Source organism: Lepidochelys kempii, chromosome 12 (genome assembly GCF_965140265.1).
Source record: "Lepidochelys kempii isolate rLepKem1 chromosome 12, rLepKem1.hap2, whole genome shotgun sequence".
Taxonomy (NCBI): Eukaryota; Metazoa; Chordata; order Testudines; family Cheloniidae; genus Lepidochelys; species Lepidochelys kempii.
Genome location: NC_133267.1, coordinates 30,635,906 through 30,656,526, shown reverse-complemented (window position 1 = coordinate 30,656,526; position 20,621 = coordinate 30,635,906). Strand labels below are relative to the sequence as shown.

The window sequence follows — 20,621 nt, the reverse complement described above, 5'->3', positions numbered from 1 at the left end:
TCTGCCTGTCCATAGTGGAGTGTGTGGATAGGGGGACTCCAAAGTAACAAGTGTCACTGAACACTGGAGTGCTTCATTGTAGATGACTGGGGATTGAATTGGTATGTTTACTTGCTCACTAATTAGGAAGCCAAGAAAAGGTAGTGGGAGTCTGGTCAGGGGTTCCTATGTGAACTGAGCCAAGACAAGAGGACTGAAAGGCAGCTGAGAGTTCCCAGCCCCACCACCAAACAGACAAGGGCTCACCTAGGCACTCCAACAATACAAATAATAATAATAGAAATAGGAACCAGTCCATTCCTCTTCCTCTCTGCAAATGCCAAAAATGGAGGAAAAGAAGCTGCTTTGTCATCCACTCTACCTGTAGCTTCCAAGACAGAAGCTTGGGATGACTGCTTTTGAGAACAAATCTTCCTAGAACTAATAGATGAGGAAGTGCTTTAGAAGAGTTAACATTTTAACACATTCAACTAGCTTGACAGGCAACTCACTGGAAGTGGGTGTTATATAAATCATGCTAAATTATGTACATCATGCTATAGATTATATCTCTCATCCTATATTATTTTGTTGCCTCATATTCAGTTCACTGTGACATATCACTAGTACCTGGTCTTGATTTACAACAATATACAAAAATACTCAGTCCACTTGAAAGTATCAGAAGTTAATTTAGCTCAGTGGATAACACAAATAAAGATGATAATTCATTTATTTGACCCACAAGAGACTGGCTATAAGGGAAGTATATGAAAGCATGTTGTAGCAGGAACAACATTTACTGCAATAAATAAAACTCTGTGGAAATGACAAGCCAGGCGTCTGACAACACAAAGAAAAATATAGAACAGGCTTTCATCTGTGCACTCTTGATATTTGGTGCTGACACCAGAGCAGTTAGTAGCTTATTCAAGCTGGTTTGAAAATATGTGCCTTGGAAGAATACAATGAAAATTTCGCAAAAAAGGAGAGAGACTATGAGCAATTTGAAATAAATACTTCTGTAGGAGTAATGCCTAAAGCACATAGTTACCTGCAATGTAGTCAATCTATGAGTCTCTGTCTCAGGACTTATTTGGCCTCAACACCTTAGTATTTGAGCTACTCACCAACATTCATGATTTATCCTCTCCTTGTGAGGTAAGGAAGTATTTTCCCTGTTGTAAAGATGGTGAGCTCAGGTAAAATAGACTAAGCAACTTGGTCAACATGAGAACCCCCTCACCCCCTCAGACAAGGGAACTTAGCTCAGATCTCCTGATTCCCACAGCCTTTACCACAGGGTCTTTAAGAAAATTATATGGACAACAGATGCTCAGAAAGTAGCAGCATGACTGACTGACTGACCAAGTATCTGGCAATGTTTGGCATTATGGATAGTTCTTATTTATGGCGCTGTAAAGGAACTTTGCTGAATATTATTTATTATTATTATCATTATCTGAAATACACTGACTTTGTCAGATACATCTGTTTTGTTGTAATTTCCATATTGATAAGTATAGAGTGCATACACAAAAACTATAATACTAGATGTACCAGTTCAAGGAAGGGGTTTACACTAAATGGAAGAGGTGGACTTTTGTTTTTTAAGTTTGGTATTCACATTTATGTACCAAATCCCTATATGAGTGAGCAAATCAAGTGTTGGTATGTGCAAATGGTAAGTTAGCTTTCCAACAAGCTATTTGTTGAAGATGTAAAGTGTGCCTAAATGAAGCACAAGATGCATCCTTGTAATTGTGTAATCCTAAACTTAAAAAAACCTGACCCTAAATATCTAAATATATTAATGAGATTGAGGTCATACATGAAAGTCTGAGACCTGATTGTACACATAGAGGAAAATTACCCTTCCAATAACAAATGGTATAATTTTCAACTCCTGTTAGTCTAAAAAGTGCTTCAAGGTTCACCACTGGATGGTTCAGTCGAAGTCCAATGAGGAGGAAACAAAATGCAAAACATTGTTGTAAACAAACCATCTTCCAATGAAGTACAGCCGGAAAGTTCACTCCTAACAGCCCAGGTGGACTTTGCATAAATTTTCATGAAGACACAGCTCAGACCTTATGCTCAGATAGGGAAAATTGCAATCCCAGTGACATATGGCTGGATCTTCAATTCTTTGTTGCTGCAAAGGAATTTATGACTGATCAAAGATTTAGAATTAGCAAATTGCATTGTATGACTTGGTTGTGAGCCAAACTGCTTTGGTGAATTTAAGACAATAGATGCAGTATAGTATCAGGATTGTTTGACCGCACGAAGGTCAACTTTTTGGCCTAACATACTTGTGAACTGATAGCAATCTCCATCTTAAATATATTAAGTCTAGCCCCTGGAAGTGGTACTTCCCGAAGAATTTCATTTTTAGAAGTATCTGCTCTTAAAGATAGTATTACTAGAAGTGCTATAAAACACAGAGGACCACAACTCTATTAAACGAACCCCGCACATCCAAGATAAGTAGGTTCTGGTTTTTTAGATAAATCATTCTTTGTATACATTAAAAATGACTTTACTTTTAAATAAAATATAGCAAAGCTGGATGATACATCTATTTCATTTCAATGTGATGCTTTTGCAATTAATTTAATTCCTCATATACCGTATATAGATTTTTTGACATGCACAGAAGATTCTGCTATATCAATATTGGTATTAAATAACTGCAAAAAAATGTTGTCACTAGAATAATGGATGGAATTTGACTGTGCTGTTTATATTTATTGTCATGCTACTTGTCAAGAAAAGATTGATGCTACCATTCTAAAAATTCCTAGAAACAGCAAAATAAAATGGTCAGGAAATCCCAATGGCTTGAGTCTTATAATTCTCAAATTGAAATTTTAGCAGGTAGGAAAATCTATGGTGACCCTGATTATACTATATGCTTATTATTTTCACACTAATCTGAATAAATAATAGATTGGATTACTGTTTGCTTTTATATTGAACAAAGCATGATCAACTCAGCAATACTTATTCACATTTCCTCCTGAATCAAATAAAAGACTGGGTACATTCAACCATTTCCCTGTGCATGCTAAATAATCAGAGATCATGCCATCCAACACCCTTTAAAAAATAAGGAACTATCTTTTAAAGTTGGCAAAACAGATCAGGTGTGATTTTTCTTTTTTAAGGGAGGAGGGGAAACAAATCTTCCTCTATTCTTGAAAAATATTCTAAGCTGTGCTGACATTTAAAAAAAATGCTTTTCCAAGTGTCATAATTTTGATATATGTTAAACAATGTCAAAAAGGATATTCTTAAATTTTAGAGACAAAGATACAATAAATTACAAGTCTCTCATATCTGACAAAGGACAAGATAGTTATTTCCAGTTTGAAGGGGATGGATTTTCTATCCTGCAAACAGCGAGTAAAAGACCTCTGAATGAATGGGGATCTCTGCTGGTTAAGGGGACAGGCCAGGAACAGAAAGGGTGAAGGTCACATCATCGCTGACACAGATGCTAATGTTAAAACCAAAAGAAAAGTAAAGATGGTTTAGGCTTCATTTACTGTTCTGGGAGACACAACCACAGACTTTGGAAGGGAAGACAGGGATACAGAGAAGCTAGGAGGAAGTTGGAGCGGAGTGGGAGGTCCCAGGGTTAGAGTGGGCCAGAACTCCATAGGATTTGAGCCATTAAGTAAACCTCACACCCACTCACTCCCTGACAGAGTGATTTGAAAAAAAAAAAAACCAACACCTCAGCCAAGAGGATTACCAAATTACAGAATATCCAGTGGGAAAACAAACCAGATCTCCTAATTAGTTTTTTTTCACAAGGCCATTTCCCTCTATGTGGGCATCTAACTCGCTCTCCAGGCTGGCAAAAGAACATAATTATTTAGAGCCATGTCTTTATGTGATGGGGCATTCGCCCCACACTATCCATGCAGAGTTGATATAGGCGAGAGAGGCCAATTAGCCATAGGCTGCCTCAGCTGGGTGAGAGAGATTGAGTGGCGAGAGACTCTGGCGAGACCCTGGAAGGGGAGGACAATTGTGACTTGGCTGGAGCTGCAGCTCCTGACCAGTGAGAAAGAGACCACAAATGAGTGATTTGAGGCAAGGGGCTGGACAACCACCAGATGGGGGCAGTGAGCTAATTCCCCAGATGAGACATGAAGAGGCGCCACTGAACAGTGAGTAGCAAGCATACAATAACACTTTAGAAGACAGAAAATTACCACATATGCAAGGAACACTGACATCAGAAAAGAAAAACTGGCACATTCCCTCACATTTTCATCCAGAAGAAAGATACCAGCAATTGCATAACTCTGGGAAGGAGGAGACAACAAGAGAGGAAAACACTATTGATATGACAACTTGATAACTGACAACTTCCAAAGAGAGAGAGAGAGAGAGAGATAAGATACACAGACACACTTACATTCTTTTAATCACGGTCTTACAAAAAAGTTTTCAGGAATGGTAATTTAGTTATGTGGTTATCATGTCAAGGGAAAGCCAACATGACAATAAATGACATGTCACATGCAAAAAAACAAAACAGATTAATCACTTTTTCAGAAAGAGAGATTTATTGCATTCACCTATGCAGGAATTTTAAATTAAAATTCTAAAATTAAAATTAAAAGTTGATATGACAACTTGATAACTGACAACTTCCAAAGAGAGAGAGAGAGAGAGAGATAAGATACACAGACACACTTACATTCTTTTAATCACAGTCTTACAAAAAAGTTTTCAGGAATGGTAATTTAGTTATGTGGTTATCATGTCAAGGGAAAGCCAACATGACAATAAATGACATGTCACATGCAAAAAAACAAAACAGATTAATCACTTTTTCAGAAAGAGAGATTTATTGCATTCACCTATGCAGGAATTTTAAATTAAAATAAAATAAAAAGGTCACCAGGTTTTTAATAATATATAATAGTGAGAATACTAAGAAAACATTTTATAGCCCTCTGCATTTGATGTACTGCATTTTTTGGGTGTGTGTGGGGGGGAGGGAATACTGCAAATATACTTTTTCTTTTTTAAAAAAAAATGACTTAGCTCTAAAAGAAGGGATTTTCTAGTTCAGATTACTTGGATACTCTTACTGTTTACCCTTCCCTCTTTTTTCTAACGTCAGAAGAGATTTCTCTCAGAACTTCAAATAAATAAGATATCCAGCTGCACAAACACTATACTTTCTGTTAGATTACTTTGGCTTCTTAAGGAATATTTGACTTTCTCAGAATGTAAATGATTAAAGGGAACCCATCATATGAAACTGATTGGGGAAATGTTTAAAGTGGTATGGCACCTCTACAAATATGGTATAAAGAGATAAAAAGACCACGGTATGGTCAAGCATTGCAGGTATCCCAGGAGGCCTAGGGGAAATATTAATGTCACTAAATAAAACATCTTCCATTTAGGAAATAGTCTTTAAATTATAATTCTATATAGAAAACTAAGCTGTATTTTTTAAAAAATATATGCTACCTAACATATAGTAAATGTGGCCAATGAGGTTTTCTGCACATCTGTCCATTCATAAAGAGCATCTTGGAATAAAGCAGTTGTATAATACATAAATGTATCCACTTCTGTAGGCCATACCTCATTAACTGAGGCAACGTAAACATGTTTTATTATGCAACTCCACAGTGCTTTTTTAAAATGGGGTGCATGTTATTTGCCTTTGCAAGGCAAATACACAGATGGTGAGCTTTGTCCAAATACATGGCTCTTTGTGGATCAGCAGCTATATATGCCAAAGGGCTCTGTGGCAGTACAGATACCACCAGGTAGGCAACTTTCAAAATCATAGGACATAGGCCAAAAAGCAGATTCAAATATGGTTTTAAAGGCCTGACAGATCAAATCTGTGGGGGCAAAGACCTTCTCATCTAAAAGTCCAGCTGCTTCATAGTCAAGTGGCACAGTTGAGAAAGCGACTTCATGTGTGGTGTCTACTCTTTCAGGGAATCAAAGAAGCTCTCCATGATAACATTCATGGACACACAAAAAAAACCACTCTCCAGATCTTGGACTCTAAATTAGATCAATTAAACCTTAGTTTTAAAAACCAGAGGAAGTCAATGCACACTATGGAAGGACAATAATTTATTACAGTGCTATTTAATTCAGGTTCCTTATGGTCTTCTTTCAGTTGTTTCTGTGCAACCCACCATTATTAAGATGTTATCATGTCTTTTACAGTTTGGCGAGTCAGACAATTGTAACTGGAAACCAAATGTGCCATTTTACATCTTAACCTAAGATTTGTTTTTCATATTTCACGTCACTCACAGCATAGTAATTTCAGTAGGTAAAAGTGTCTGGTGAATTCTCTCATGTATTTTACTATTTGGCTGTTTTTAAAATATCAACTACATGTATGCTATAATAGTTGTGACTCCCTCTGAAAGGCTAAAAAATTAAATTAACATATAAAATAGTTTTGAAACTTAACTTTTTAGGAAAGGTGCTAGCAACTCATTATTGGCTAAAATTCAAGTCTGATTCTTGTGAGTAGTTCTGATAATCTTTTCAGAATGTCAGTAATAGACCATAATAAATGCTGCATTATAATACTGCAATGTATTGACTATTATTCTGATTACAGATATCTGTTATATGAAAATATTAGCTCTATTATTGTCTTGTTACTGAGAAGAATAATTATCAGACGCTTGAAGTGCTAGCCTGGAACTTGGGAGCCTGAGTTCAATTCCCTGCTCCACCACAGACTTCCTGCGTGACCTTGGGCAAGTCGCCTTCATTTCTGTGTGACTTAGCTCCCCATTTGAAACACAGGGATAACAATTCTTCCTTACCTCATGAAGGTGTTGTGAAAACAAGTATATTAAAGATTGTGAGGCAGAAGCACTCAGAAACTTGTAATGGGGACCATGTCAGTAATATAGACATGATTTAATGCTATTTAAATTATAAAAGGGATAGTAGAGACCATCTTTTACTTTGTACAGAGTCTAGCACAGTGGCTGCTGATCCTAACTGTATGAAAGTATTGCATAGAGGACCAAAACTAACAATTAGAAATAATAATGACTGGTATACACCACAGCCAAGATAATGTCTATTTGAACATTTACCAGACATCCACCCAGAGGATCTAATGAAAAGATGGAGTTTTAAATATTCAGAGGAGACCTCCTTGAAATCCTGTTTCAGGAACAAGTACAGACTTATTTCTGTGATCAAATCAGTGCTTTTTGGATATTTGTCCATATCACAACAGTAACACAAGTTAGCGTGATTGAGCCTCCCTCAGAGACTGCCAATCAAGAGAATTGGGATGGTTGGGGTGATAAAAGTTTAAAAAGTGAGGCACTTTTGGAAGGTACCCGGAAGCAGCCCAGCTGCTTGGTGTTGGCTGACTCTTTCCTGTGCTAACAGCCACTCAGTTTCATAAGCACCAAATTAATTCATCCAAAAATAACTGAAGAAAGAAAAACAATAACCTTCATAACAATCTCCAAAAAGGGCTTCTGAGCATTCAGGGTTGCCTGTCTATTTATACAGGATGACCTCATTGCTGAATTTTCATGATAAACTAGTGATAAACAAAATCTACTACTTATTTGCCTAGAAGGCACTGAAAGAACCAAGCATGTATATTTAATTTATTTCACTGGTTTGTACAACTCACATATGCCATAAATAAATCAAAAGGTTTGCAGTGCATGTTTTCCCTTGCATTGTTATTCCCACCTTTTTTCAGGCATTTCACATGCTTCAGCTAAGTGTCTCACTGCCTGCCAAGAAACCCCTGTTGATTAATCCTGATTTAACGTAAGCTACACAAAAGAAATATTTTATGATTTCTCTTTTCATGTAAGCAAAAACTGAGCTAAGTTGCTTCTAACTATATCCTTAGCAATGGAACACTGTGATAAAATAACAGAACTAATTTTAATAGAGCAGAACATATTTTGTACCAGTCAGAATGGTGGGGAAGAGGAGAATGGATGGGCAAAACTCCCCTTGACTTTAATGAGGTCTAAATTTCACCCAGTATTCCTTAGGTATTCTCTCCAGTAAGCGTAAAGAATATCGAGAATACTACTGTAACATTATCTACTTGCAAAGACAATATTGTAAAGAAATAGATAGCAATCCCTGTGTTTATGTAATATATTTGTCTGCCCACTTCTCTGTCCATTAAGAGTAGCTGAGTTGCCACTGCTCTTCAGGGGAAGAGTGCAAAGTATGACAGCCATGTGACTAGGCAAAACCTGTTTAATAACAGAGTGTCTGACCAGACTGGCTCTGTCATTGAATCACGGAGCAGATACAAAGAGATGCCATGCAAGACTGGGCCGTCCTGCCCCTAACTATTACTAAAGGAAGCTTTAATATATGGGATAGTGTCATTTTGATAAGTGACATTTCAGTTTCAGTAATAACCCGGTATTTGGCTGTTGCCCTAAAGAATGTGCTATTCTTGTGTGCAGTGAGAATATTGATTCTACTATTTTTTAAGGGAGGGAGTGATGTGACTAGTTAACTTAATATGATAAATTTTATTTCAGTGGGCTGGATAACAAGTAATCTTTGTAGGAGGCCCCAAAACAGCACTAGTTTAAAATTTGGGCAAGATGGTCTCACTCTCCCAATCTGTTTGGTTGGGAGACAAAGGAATATTTCATATACAAATTTTTCAGTAAAACCCAGCAGTACCTCCTGTTCAGGCTTGACCTGGGAGTGACTAAAGTCTCTTTATGTGTGCGGAGTATTAACCCATTTCTGGTCTGAAACAGTTGGCTGTATCTGGAAGGCTGAGCACCAAGACAGCCTTGGGATTGTTGGAATCACCTGGCTTTATTTGGTTTTAAGATGTGACCTTTCATCAAAAGAATGGCAATCCCTTCCCTTTGCTTTATTGACCATTACAATCCTGTAACCTTTTGTGTTTAGCACATTTTTGGTCTATGTACCAGATTCCCTTAGAACTGTGTCCTGTGGGTATACACACAGCACCTGCTATTTGCAGGAGTGGACACATCTTTGACTAACACAACACTTACCATGTCTTACATTCTTTCTGTTTTTATCTTCTTCTGCAAAGATGTATGACATATGAGGATTTTCACTATGGACTAGAGAATAGAGTGGCAATGGAACATCCTAATGGGCAGATGAGCATATCCTAATTAGGGCCGTCGATTAATCACAGTTAACTCATGTGATTAACTTTAAAAAAAAATCATGATTAAAAAAATTAATCACGATTAATTGCACTGTTAAACAATCGAATACCAATTGAAATTTATTAAATATTTTGGATGTTTTTCTACATTTTCAAATATATTGATTTCGATTACAACACGGAATACAAAGTGTACAGTGCTCACTTTATATTACTATTTTATTACAAATATTTGCACTGTAAAAATAATAAACAAGAAATAGTATTTTTCAATTCACCTCATACAAGTACTGTAGTGCAATTGCTTTATCGTGAAAGTGTAAGTTAAAAATGTAGATTTTTTTGTTTCATAACTGCACTAAAAAACAAAACAATGTAAAACTTTAGATGCTACAAGTCCACTCAGTCCTACTTCTTCTTCAACCAATTGTTAACACAAATGAGTTTGTTTACATTTATGGGAAATACTGCTGCCTGCTTCTTATTTAAAATGTCACATGAAAGTGAGAACAGGCGTTTCCAGGTATTTACATGCCAGGTATGCTAGACATTCATATGCCCCTTCATGCTTTGGCCACCTTTCCAGAGGACATGCTTTCATGCTGATGATGCTCGTTAAAAAAATAATGCACTAATTAGATTTGTAACTGAACTCCTTGGGAAAGAATTCTATGTCTCCTGTTCTGTTTTACCTGCATTCTACCATATATTTCATGTTACAGCAGTCTTGGATGATGACCCAGCACATGTTCGTTTTAAGAACACTTTTACTGTAGATTTGACAAAACACAAAGAAGGTACCAATGTGAGATTTCTAAAAATAGCTACAGTACTCGACTCAAGATTTAAGAAACTGAAGTGCTGTCCAAAATCTGAAAGGGATGAGGCATTGAGCATTCTTTCAGAAGTCTTAAAAGAGCAAGACTCTGATGTGGAAACTACAGAACCTGAACCATCAAAAAAGAAAATCAATCTTCTGCTGGTGGCATCTGACTCAGATGATGAAAATGAACATGCATCAGTCCGTTCTGCTTTTATTGTTATCGAACCCATCACCAGCATGGACACATATCCTATGAAATGGTGAAGATGAAGGGACATATGAATCATTAGTGCATCTGGCATGTAAATAGCTTGAGACCCCAGCTACAACAGTGCCATGCGAACGCCTAGTTTCACTTTCAAGTGACATTGCAAATAAGAAGCGGGCAGCATTATCCCCTGTAAATTGTAACCAAACTTGTTTGTCTGAACAATTGGCTTAAGTAGGACTGAGTAGATTTTTAGGCTCCAAAGTTTTACATTGTTTTATTTTTGAATGCAGTTTTTCTTTTTTTTACATAATTCTACATTTGTAAATTCAAGTTTCAGGATAAAGAGATTGCACTACAGTACTTTTATAAGGTGAATTGAAAAATACTATTTGGTTTTTTATAGTGCAAATCTTTGTAATCAAAAATAAATATAAAGGGAGCACTGTACACTTTGTATTCTGTGTTGTAATTGAAATCAATATATTTGAAAATGTAGAAAGCATCCAAAAATGTTTAAATAAATAGTATTTTATAATTATTTAACAGTGCAATTAATCGTGATTATTTTTTGTAATCGCTTGACAGCCCTAATCCTAATCAATTTCCTATGCTTGCCCAGTGGAAGACATTGATGGCCCTGAGAACTTTGTCTTCTACCTCCATGTAATATTAAAGTAAAAGGTAATGGTTGATATAGAGAAAGGTTAAAATCAGAATAAAAATATTTTAATTTCATTGAATTGCAAAGCATTAGTAAATATACATTACATTTATCACTGCAAATATAAATTAAGGATTCCCCTACAACTCAGAGTTCTGGATTTCTGCCTTTTGTCTGCAAGGAAAACTACTATATTGTTGGTTTCCTAATTTTTACAGTGGAATATCAACTTTCATAGCAAACAATACAAAATTTCAATGCTTTAGTAAAAGAAACATTCTGGCAACAATGTAGAAGGGCATGGCAAACTCTTTGTAAATAACACAGTGTGGTGACATCCAAAGACCAAAAGTGAGTATGAACAAAGCAAAATGGGTGAATAATAAATTCTGTTTTTTTCAGGTTGCTATGCCCATCAGTATGGTACCTGAGCACCTAAATACAACTGTGCTCCCCAGATTCTTTCCTTCCTTGGAGGCCTCCCATTCATACACTGATCAGACTAATGCTACTTAAGAGATCTGATAAGGCCATGGCAATGTAGCCACAGCTGAGATATGGGGACAGAGATGAGCAAAAGAGAGAGAATGAAGAACAAAAGAAAGACAGATATTAGAACTGGAAAGCAAGTAAATAATTGAGCAAACTGAGAAAAGACATGGAGTCTGGGAATTTCAGACAAGAAAGAAGTTACAGATAAATCATATCAGAACGTGAAAATAAAAAGGATTACTTTGAAAAATCTTCGTTAAATGCTCATTATTTCATTTTTAATACACCTTAAACCCACAAAGGTTTTTCTTTGGGGGAAGGGAGGAGGCTGCTGCTCAGTCAGGAGCTTTGTTTCTGGCTGATTTAAAAACCTGAAGTAACAAAAGAAAATAATAATCAATATTCCCTTGTACTGATTAACAACTCTGAGGGCAATCATCTACAAATCTCAGATTAAGAGGAGGCAACAGAAGAGCAGGTGAGCTGCTGGGCTGAATATGAAGTTGCAACATGGGAAATTTAAACCTTATTATGGAAAGTTACTGAAGTGCATGCAGACATTCCACAAATATATAACTGTTTCATATAAGGAGGCTTTTCCAGGGTGAAATGCTGAAAATATGCTATCCGTTTCAAGATATAGTATAATTATTTAGAGTACAATCATTATGGGCCAACTGCTGCCCCCAGCTCAAAGTCCAAGAAGCTGGGCTGGGCACTTTAGAGTTCCCCAGGATCTTGGGAGGAAGAGGGTAAAAGGAAACATCTCCCTGAGGACATCCAACAGCAGCAGAGCTGCTTTACAGAAGAGACTGAAACGTCTGGGCTGTAGTTGCTCTCATGGTTGCCATGCATTCCTCGGTAGGCAGAAGCGATGGATCTGCTGGACTGTTCAACACCCACACATTTAGACTCTGCTGCAGAGCTGAGTTGCATGGCACACAGGCAGGCTTCTGGAATCTATCCCTGCCCCCGTGTGCAGCAGAACTGAACTGGCTCTGTTTCCATCAAGGCCCTCCATTCTTATGGTAGAGGGATAGGGCAGGGAGAGCATTTGCTCCCCTATACTGTGTATTACTCTTATTTTAATGGAAAAGAGTAGAACAACTTAACTCTCAGACATGTAGGATACTTAGTTCCCAAACATGTAGGTGTACCTTTAACAGCATGCATATTAAATTTTATTTTGGAACTACCACTTCAAGTTTTAATTTTTCACAGGCTGTTGATGTTTGAGACTACTGCGCAGACCATGCCGTCTTATTTCTAACACAGAAGTAGTATGTATAAATAATCACATAAATAAATAAAGCTCAGGCCAGCAAGAAACTCTTTTCCCACTAAAGTCAGCAGGAAATGCATTGGTTTTAAACCCAAATTTTCCGTAAGTTTCACTACTTTATATTTAAAAAAATAGACGTCAAATACACATAGCTTTTCTTTAACTTAAATTGTACTTTGGCTTATTAGTAGTGTCCAGAAATTTTAAATGGAGAGAGAAATTGTGTCTCTATGCTTGAGAGATGATCCACCTCGGATCCCTGCCTCCTCCCTCATCCCAGTACTCTCAAATCAGAACACTCCCCTGCACTAGCCTTCTTTCTTTCCCCTCCACAGTCTGAGCTCTACAGGTTCCATCTACCCTGTGTGCTGGGTAGCTATTACTATTCTGCAGGCAGGTAAACAAATCGATTTGCATTTAGTAAGGGTTACAACTGGACAAAAGTTATCCTGTGGGTGGAGATACACCCACCACCACCCTGTCAGCTGGTGAGCTGGAATCTGCAGTTCAACATTTAGTTCCTGTTTACGTTTAATGCAATTATGTAAAAAAAAAAAATACAGACTCCTACGTGTTCTCTTCAAAAGGAACCACAAACCCTGCAGCTTTACATCAGTGCTAATCCCCCATAGGTCCTCAGTCCAGCTTTACTCCCTTTCCCCTCGAACATCATGTTCTTAAACTAAGGACTCAGCAGGAAATAATGCTAAGGTCAGACTCTAAGGTGTAGTGTTCTTTTCAAAAGGAATACCTACTGTTCTTCATACTCAAGACACCTCAACGTGCTTTTCAGTCATGAGCTATACAGCTACTAATGGCCAAATACTAGTCTGGCAAACACCCCTCTCATGCAATGACTTGTCTTGAGATTTTATATCCATATTTCAGGGCAGAATTTGGGCCTAATTGTTCAGTAATTCAGGGCAGCCATCATGAAATTAACAACAGCCACACAGACCTTTGAACAATAAATTCTATTTATTTTAAGAGGGAATGTTGACCAGAATATAAATATTATCCCAGATTCTTTAAAAGAAGCCATGGAAACATTAAAGCTTCAAATCATTATCTGACATTTGAACTCAGGACCTTTCAGCTTGGGGCAAGAGTGCCAACTAAGCAACACAAACAGAAATTTTAAATTCTTTGCACAAATTATCAAATAAACTAAACGCGTAATATTTGAATGAAAGCCTTGAGGTAGTATCAGACATGAAACCAAAACATTTGATGCCTCATCTACACTTCTGATGTCCAGATCTGAGATGTGGTTGTAACTAAAATGCATTCCTTATATTTCTCCATAGCACATAATCTAATAGTGAAATCCCCATTCTAAAATGTTAATATTTTCCAAGAAAAAACATAGGTTGTACATCTATTGACCTCTTAGAAATTTAAAAATTTTGAAACTATAAATCTCTGGCAGGTTATTCAAGGGCAGAATTACCCTGCTATGGCTAGGTGAGGTTAAGACATTGACATCTTGTGCTTTTCTAGCTATAATTTATAACTCTGCAAAAGACCAGTGTTTTATTCCCATCCATTAAAAAGGGAGTAGCACATCTGTTAAAACTCTACTGCAATGGCTGGCTTTGCACTGCAACAGGAAACGTAACCCAATCATCTCAGAACTTCTACAAATTCTATTCCTTTTTTCATGTAAAAGGATTTGAAAATGTAGTTCACTGAAACATCTGTTAAGCTCTTGAAACCCTAACACATGATATTCTTTCTTCTCTATTACCTGCCAACAAAAATATTTGGTTCTATGTAAGACTATAGCAAGAGTGTGATAATAGCACTGTGCTTCCATTTTTATATGCCATTGTACACTGACAAGATCATACGTGGTGACACTAGTTAATATATTCTGTATCAAAGTTTAAATCTTATGATAAATGTATTGAATTTTAATTGTACATGTGTCTAGCAAGAAGTCAGAAAGGGTTTTGAATGACAGATTTACATTAATTAAAAACATGAGAGACTATTTAGCCGTGTCATTTTAAAGTCAACTTAATAACCTTGTGTATATTTTTGTTTTATAATTTATTTTTTAAAGACATAGATCAAGCCAGCTGGACACATACCTAGTCTATGTAACCATGTATTTTCTACCACTGTTACCTTCAGAATCCCTTCTCCAATACTTCCATTTGTTTGTTTGTAACATCCACTTGTTGCAGTTTGTCTTGAAGTAGACTGTAAGCTCTCCAAGGCAAGGCCTACCTTTTAATGTACGATTGTACAATGTCAAGCAAAATAGGGACCTGGTCCTGATTATGGCCTCTGCCTGCTGCAATAACAGAAGCAGTAAATAAACAAAACAGGACAGAGCTGCTGCTGATATTACTATCTGACACAAAAAAAAACAAGCATGGACATCCGTTTTAACTAATTTCAGTATGTCTTGGTTTGGGAAAAGTAGGGGTTGGGGGTAGAGGGAAAGAATCCAAGTTCAATTTTTCACTAGTCTAAATAGTATAAACATCTGTTGGAATCACCATGTTAACACGTTTCAGCAGCAGAACACCTGCAAACTTCCTGTGAATCACTATGACTAGCACTGATACAGTATATCACTCATTACTCCACTTGTAGGCAGCCATAAGAGAGGCTTGGATGGGGTGGAGTTGCATTACTTTCAGTATGATAATCTATTTACAGCAATGATTAACATGGTATATGGGCAAAAGCCTAAGATTTCAAAGAAAGAGTAAGTTTAAGAAAGTTACTTAAGAATATCCAGTAGTATAGTTAGACATCTGTAACACTATTGCTTAGAACAGGCACTTAAAATAGCCTGACTCCATGAAGAGTGGCCTAATTACTGTAACTAAAGTCACTATAGTCACAGCAAGTAACAGCAAATAAAGAAAGGTGTATATTAGAACACTTCTCTTCAATGCTTCAGGGAATCAGCTAAAACTAGAGGCCTATAGGCAATGTTTCCTTGGACTAAATTCTGTCATGCAGAATATTCTCATTGCCACATGCAAGAGGCTGCATGACCTCTCCCAAGAATGAAGATATACAGATATACAGCAACATTCATCTCTGAAGGAATCATACACTGTCACATTCAGATTGGAGCACCACCACATTTATGAACTTAACCACTAAAAAAAAGGGGCATTTTTAAAAACACACAAGATATACCTTTGCCCACTATTTGGAATCAAAATGAAACATCTGACCAGCTGGTATAATTTATAAGTAGACAATTTAAAAATGCCATTAGGTCATTATCACAAAAATAAATGTGACAAAAATGAAAACGAAAAGCTCTCAGTAATTAGCAGTAACCAGTTTAGCAAATTGGAGGAATGTATTATTGTGGATACACTAGGTGTGAAAATTTAAAGACTAGGTTTCCAAAAAGTTTGGCCTTTGAGCCCTACCATGTTATCCACCATTCTCAGTGCTTCTCTACTAAACCCTTGTTTTGTGAAATAAAATGAAAAATTATTATTATTAACTGTTTCTATTGTAATAGCATCAAAAGGCCCCAGTGAGGATCAGGGCCTCACTGTCCTAACCATTTTTGATGTTACACATATGCAACAAACTATGAACATATGGTCTGTGCCCACAGTAACTGCAGCCTCAAACTCAGACAAATGCAGTACCCAGCCCAAAACACAAGTCTAGGCTCTGGGGACATCTGCAATAGGAATGGGGAGAAGACTCCGGTATCCAAACCACAGAGTGAAAGTGGAGCTGCTCCAGAAAGCCTACTCCAGCTTAGTGACAGGAGGAGTAAACTGTGAGGCCCTAACAATGTGGATAAGGAGTAGAGCAAACTTCTAGGGGCAACATTTAATTTCTACAACAAAAAATCCCTCCCTATGGCTTAACTAGGAGTACAGCATAGCTGGGCAGCACACTGTGAAAGGGATGCACATTTTCTGTGGGTCCCCAGGTTCTGATACCAACTTTGGCAGTGGTAGCATCCATGAGGTTTCAGACAGGATTTGACACACTAATCTATAATAATGAGATCTGCCCTCATCCAGGACCATTACAATAGCACTTGTAAAGCCTCAGGTGATTAAAAGAAAAACACACAAAGAACTGATTGAAGCAATATGGCTTGCTTTAGGGATGGTTGTCTAGTCAATGCTGATCTCGAACTCTCTTTTACACACCAGATACCATCATATCATATGAGATTATTATCAAAAGAAGTGATACAATGATAAAATAATTTCTGAAATGACCTAATTAGCATTTTACAATTTAAAATAGAAAAGGATGAGTTTATCTGAGCCACACAAACAAAACACAAATACAAAGGGCTCATCAAAGAAGATGCATCGAAGTAAATAAAACTGTTATATTCATAACAGATCCCAGGAGCTGCATCTTTTTTCTGTAAACTGATACCGTTACCTGACACACCAACCATACTCTAGTAATGCTTGTGGATAAGAAGGACATTTACCCTATCTTAGCAGATGCTCCAGGGACTGGATTTTGGACAACAAGCTCACGTGTACATGCATAATTTTGATATGCTGACTACTGCATGTGTGGTTGAAGAATTCTAACACCTGCCTCAACAGCTGATAGTGTTCATGGACCAACCAACCCCACTGGAACACGTGTTTTGCACATACAAATTCTGCAACCTGCACACAGAACTGAGAGACTATTCAGATTGCCTGCGCAACTGTTAGTATGCCAAACTGTGAGAGCAGGCGTATGCTCAGTTCTGTTGTCCCAAGTGAAGGCTGGTTCAGGCATCACTTGGAATCTGGCCCTACTGTTGGAGATATCTCTGGAATTTTGGCCTACAGGCCACTTATAGAGAAAATGCTTTTATATGTTTTGGGCCTGACTCTCTACTTACTTGCACCTATGTAAATTAGGATGAATGCCATTTAAGACAATGGAACTACACCACTGCAAAACTGGACTAAGTGAACATGCAATCAGGACCCTTTCTTATACATAATTACACAGATTCAGCATGTGACTCAGCCATTAATCTGACAAACTATTGGGGGTAATATTATTGATGGAGCTACTCAGGGATGATACCCCACTCCTGTCCTCTCCTTCCCTGCTTCTTTTCAAATGAAAATAATTCAGTTTGTCTGTTTCACTGGCTCAGAGAGACAATGAGTTGTGCAACCTCACAACCTCTGGCATCCATCACTTTGTCTATTGTGAGAGGGCCCAAGATGGGGCTGAACAACTACCAAGATAGGCTCGACTCAGTATGGGTACAGATACCTTCTTTCCACACCCTAAATGCTCGGTCTCAAACAGGATGGAGCCATTTTTTTCCTCTTCAGGAACATCATTCCCTCTCAGTAAGTAAATGATAAGACACAGTCAATAAGGTTCAAAAGCAGGCAATTCTCAGCAAAGTTAAAGTCATCCTGAGCCCAACAAACCAATCTGGATAGTTTAGAAATAGCTGAGGTGAGGAACTGGAGGAAGAGGGGTTAACACCCCCATTTGACAGCACTGTAATCTCTTAATAAAGAAGAACGCTAGTGGTAGGCACGAAAGGCCTAGTTAACCTTCTCTGCGTAATGGACCCAATCCAATGTTCACTAGAGTCAATGTCAAGACTCCCATTGACCTCAGTGTGCATTGGAAAGGGCCCATTGTAGGGAATCAAACAGTAAGTAGACCCATTTTTAATGTGTTACTTTTAATCCTTTCAAGCCATGAGGTTCTGTTAACTAACTCATCATTCTATGGGGGGGCTACTGAAATATTGTAATTATTAATCCATTTGTAATATAGTTTGTCTGAAAATATGTAAAAAGGCTGCAGAAACTGTTCTCTAAAATGATAGATCAGTGACTTTTGGGGGCAGGAGGAACCTGAGACTACTATATTGGCTATCTAGCTCCTCAAATGGCAAATCCCTGGCCACACCCCATGCATTGGGTACTTACAACTTTATCTCTCAACAAATTTCTTCGAATGAATCCAAGGGTCTTCTCTCCATTGAGTGGTATGTTTTAAATTCAGGCAACTTTGAGGGTTATCCCAACACAAAAAGACGTGTTTGAAACAGTCAATATATTTTCCATGCTCAGATCTGTAAAAATGGCCTTGTGGAATTCTACCTGTTGATAGCACGCACACACACACTCACTCACTCTCCCACAACTCCCCCCACACTCCTGCTTAAAAAAAAAAAAAAAAAAACCACCAAGGAAATCACTGCCTTTGGATTAAGAATAAGGATAAGGAAGATGATATTCACCAGGAAGCTATAAGCTTCTGAAAAAGAAGGGTGTACAATGAAAGTGCTTTCCTTCAGCTATCAATGATGCCATTAGCAAGGTTCTTTAATCACAGCACCTACATATTCATCTATTTACAAACCAAATGTACCTGAGCATGCACTTAATTGAAAATTCAAAACAACTTTTTAAATTCTTTAAATGTGTATTGAAGCATATCACTAACCCCACAGCATTCCACCCCTAATATGTGCAGCTACCCATTAACAGGGCAATGGAAATCAGGCATTCCAACATTGTACATATTACTTTAGATTGACAAAGTTCATCTGAAATGGTTTTAGGACCCTTTACTACAGCTCACAGGGTTGACAGCATGATCACCATTAAAACCGTGCTTGCATTAAAAAGAGGCAAAAGGTTAAAGCAAATATGTACATCTGGATTTTTATAACTCCAGTCCCATGATTTAAAAACTGAAGATGTGTAAAATGCTGCAAGGCATTCACTTACCATGGATTTGGTGAAAGGCCGAGCCAAGGTAAACAGCAGGGTATACACCCACCAGTTGCGATGAATGGATGAGTAGATCATATTTCCAGGATGCACTGCATTAGAAGTCACCCCGTGGGGAGAAAGGTGGCGGTTTAGCTCATTGGAGAACAATATATTGCAAAGCTTGGAACGGTTGTAGGCCACGACAGCCCAGAACTCTTTCTTAGATGGAGAAAGCAGGCTGAAGTCAAGCTTTCCTGAGGAATCTTTAATTTCTGAAAATCTAAAAAACAGTGCACGTGCTTTAGACATTCTGGGCCAAATTCTGCTCTCATTTAAAACAGAACTCCTTGGAAGTCACAAAGGTTGTGCTCCTGCAAATGACAGCAGAATTTGGACTGCAACCAACATGCAACTTGCTTAGCAGTTTCTTAAAATCTAAAAGAAATTGCTTGTGGTCCTCAAAAAGAACTTAATGTTATATGGGAGTAAAATTATTAAATAAATTCACATCAGAAGCAAAAGATAGGTTATTTAAAAGCCATAGTTTATACTATATGAACTACATTCTTTTGCAACAGGAACAAAACCAGCTTTTTAATTTTGTTTTTGAAGACTCACGTGATTAACATACATTTAAATAATTTAGAATAAAAGATTTCTGCTTTTCAAAGAAGAGTAATACAGTGTTCATTCTTAACCATTTTTTACTAGATTATTTTAATCTAATGCTCAAGTACTGCATATTTTAGTTTAAGTGTCCAAGTAACTACAGATGACTCTTGCTGCCTCTTAGACTCTTTTTAGATTAAAAATTGATGATTATAAAGTGGTTATAACCTTGGTAACTTGCCATCAATAGTCTTATATGTTAAAAGATAAATATAAACAAAGCCAAAATGTGTTCTGGCAGACTATAATGTTTTTAAGTATACCCATGATATGATTGAACACAAATCAAAGTAACTAGTTGATGTTTTTTAATTGGGTCTGACAGAGTCATTAAACACCAGCTGTTTGTTTGGTTCTCTCTTTTTTTAATAATAACAAAATAGTGAATTTACTAAAGACACTTGCATGAAAAACATTACTTTCTAGATAGTTCTCTATCCATCCTTACATTTTTAGTTTATTAAATTACCAGTACATATTAGTCCTGAGAAATAAATATCACTGATAGTTGCAAAACTATGCTCCACACAAGAGTGCTGCTTTAAAAACAAAAAAAGGGTGGGATCTAGCAAACCCACTTCATATGTAGAGCTTTCAGAATCAGCTGGAGAAATGAGGG

The 20,621-nt window shown here is 37.2% G+C and overlaps 1 protein-coding gene across 11 annotated transcripts in view; it reads right to left on the bottom strand.

Annotated features, from left to right (window-relative positions):
* WWOX (WW domain containing oxidoreductase) overlaps nucleotides 1-20,621 on the bottom strand; it is a 695,463-nt gene that overhangs the window by 477,673 nt on the left and 197,169 nt on the right. For 9 of the 11 annotated variants that reach the window (XM_073307993.1, XM_073307994.1, XM_073307996.1 and 6 more), the window contains exon 8: nucleotides 19,349-19,613. In XM_073307993.1, coding sequence (XP_073164094.1) covers nucleotides 19,349-19,613 — 265 coding nt within the window. Of the gene's footprint in view, nucleotides 1-11,689; nucleotides 11,713-14,753; nucleotides 14,923-19,348; nucleotides 19,614-20,621 lie in introns of those variants that run through there. The other 2 variants (XM_073307995.1, XM_073307992.1) reach the window with 2 other exon arrangements.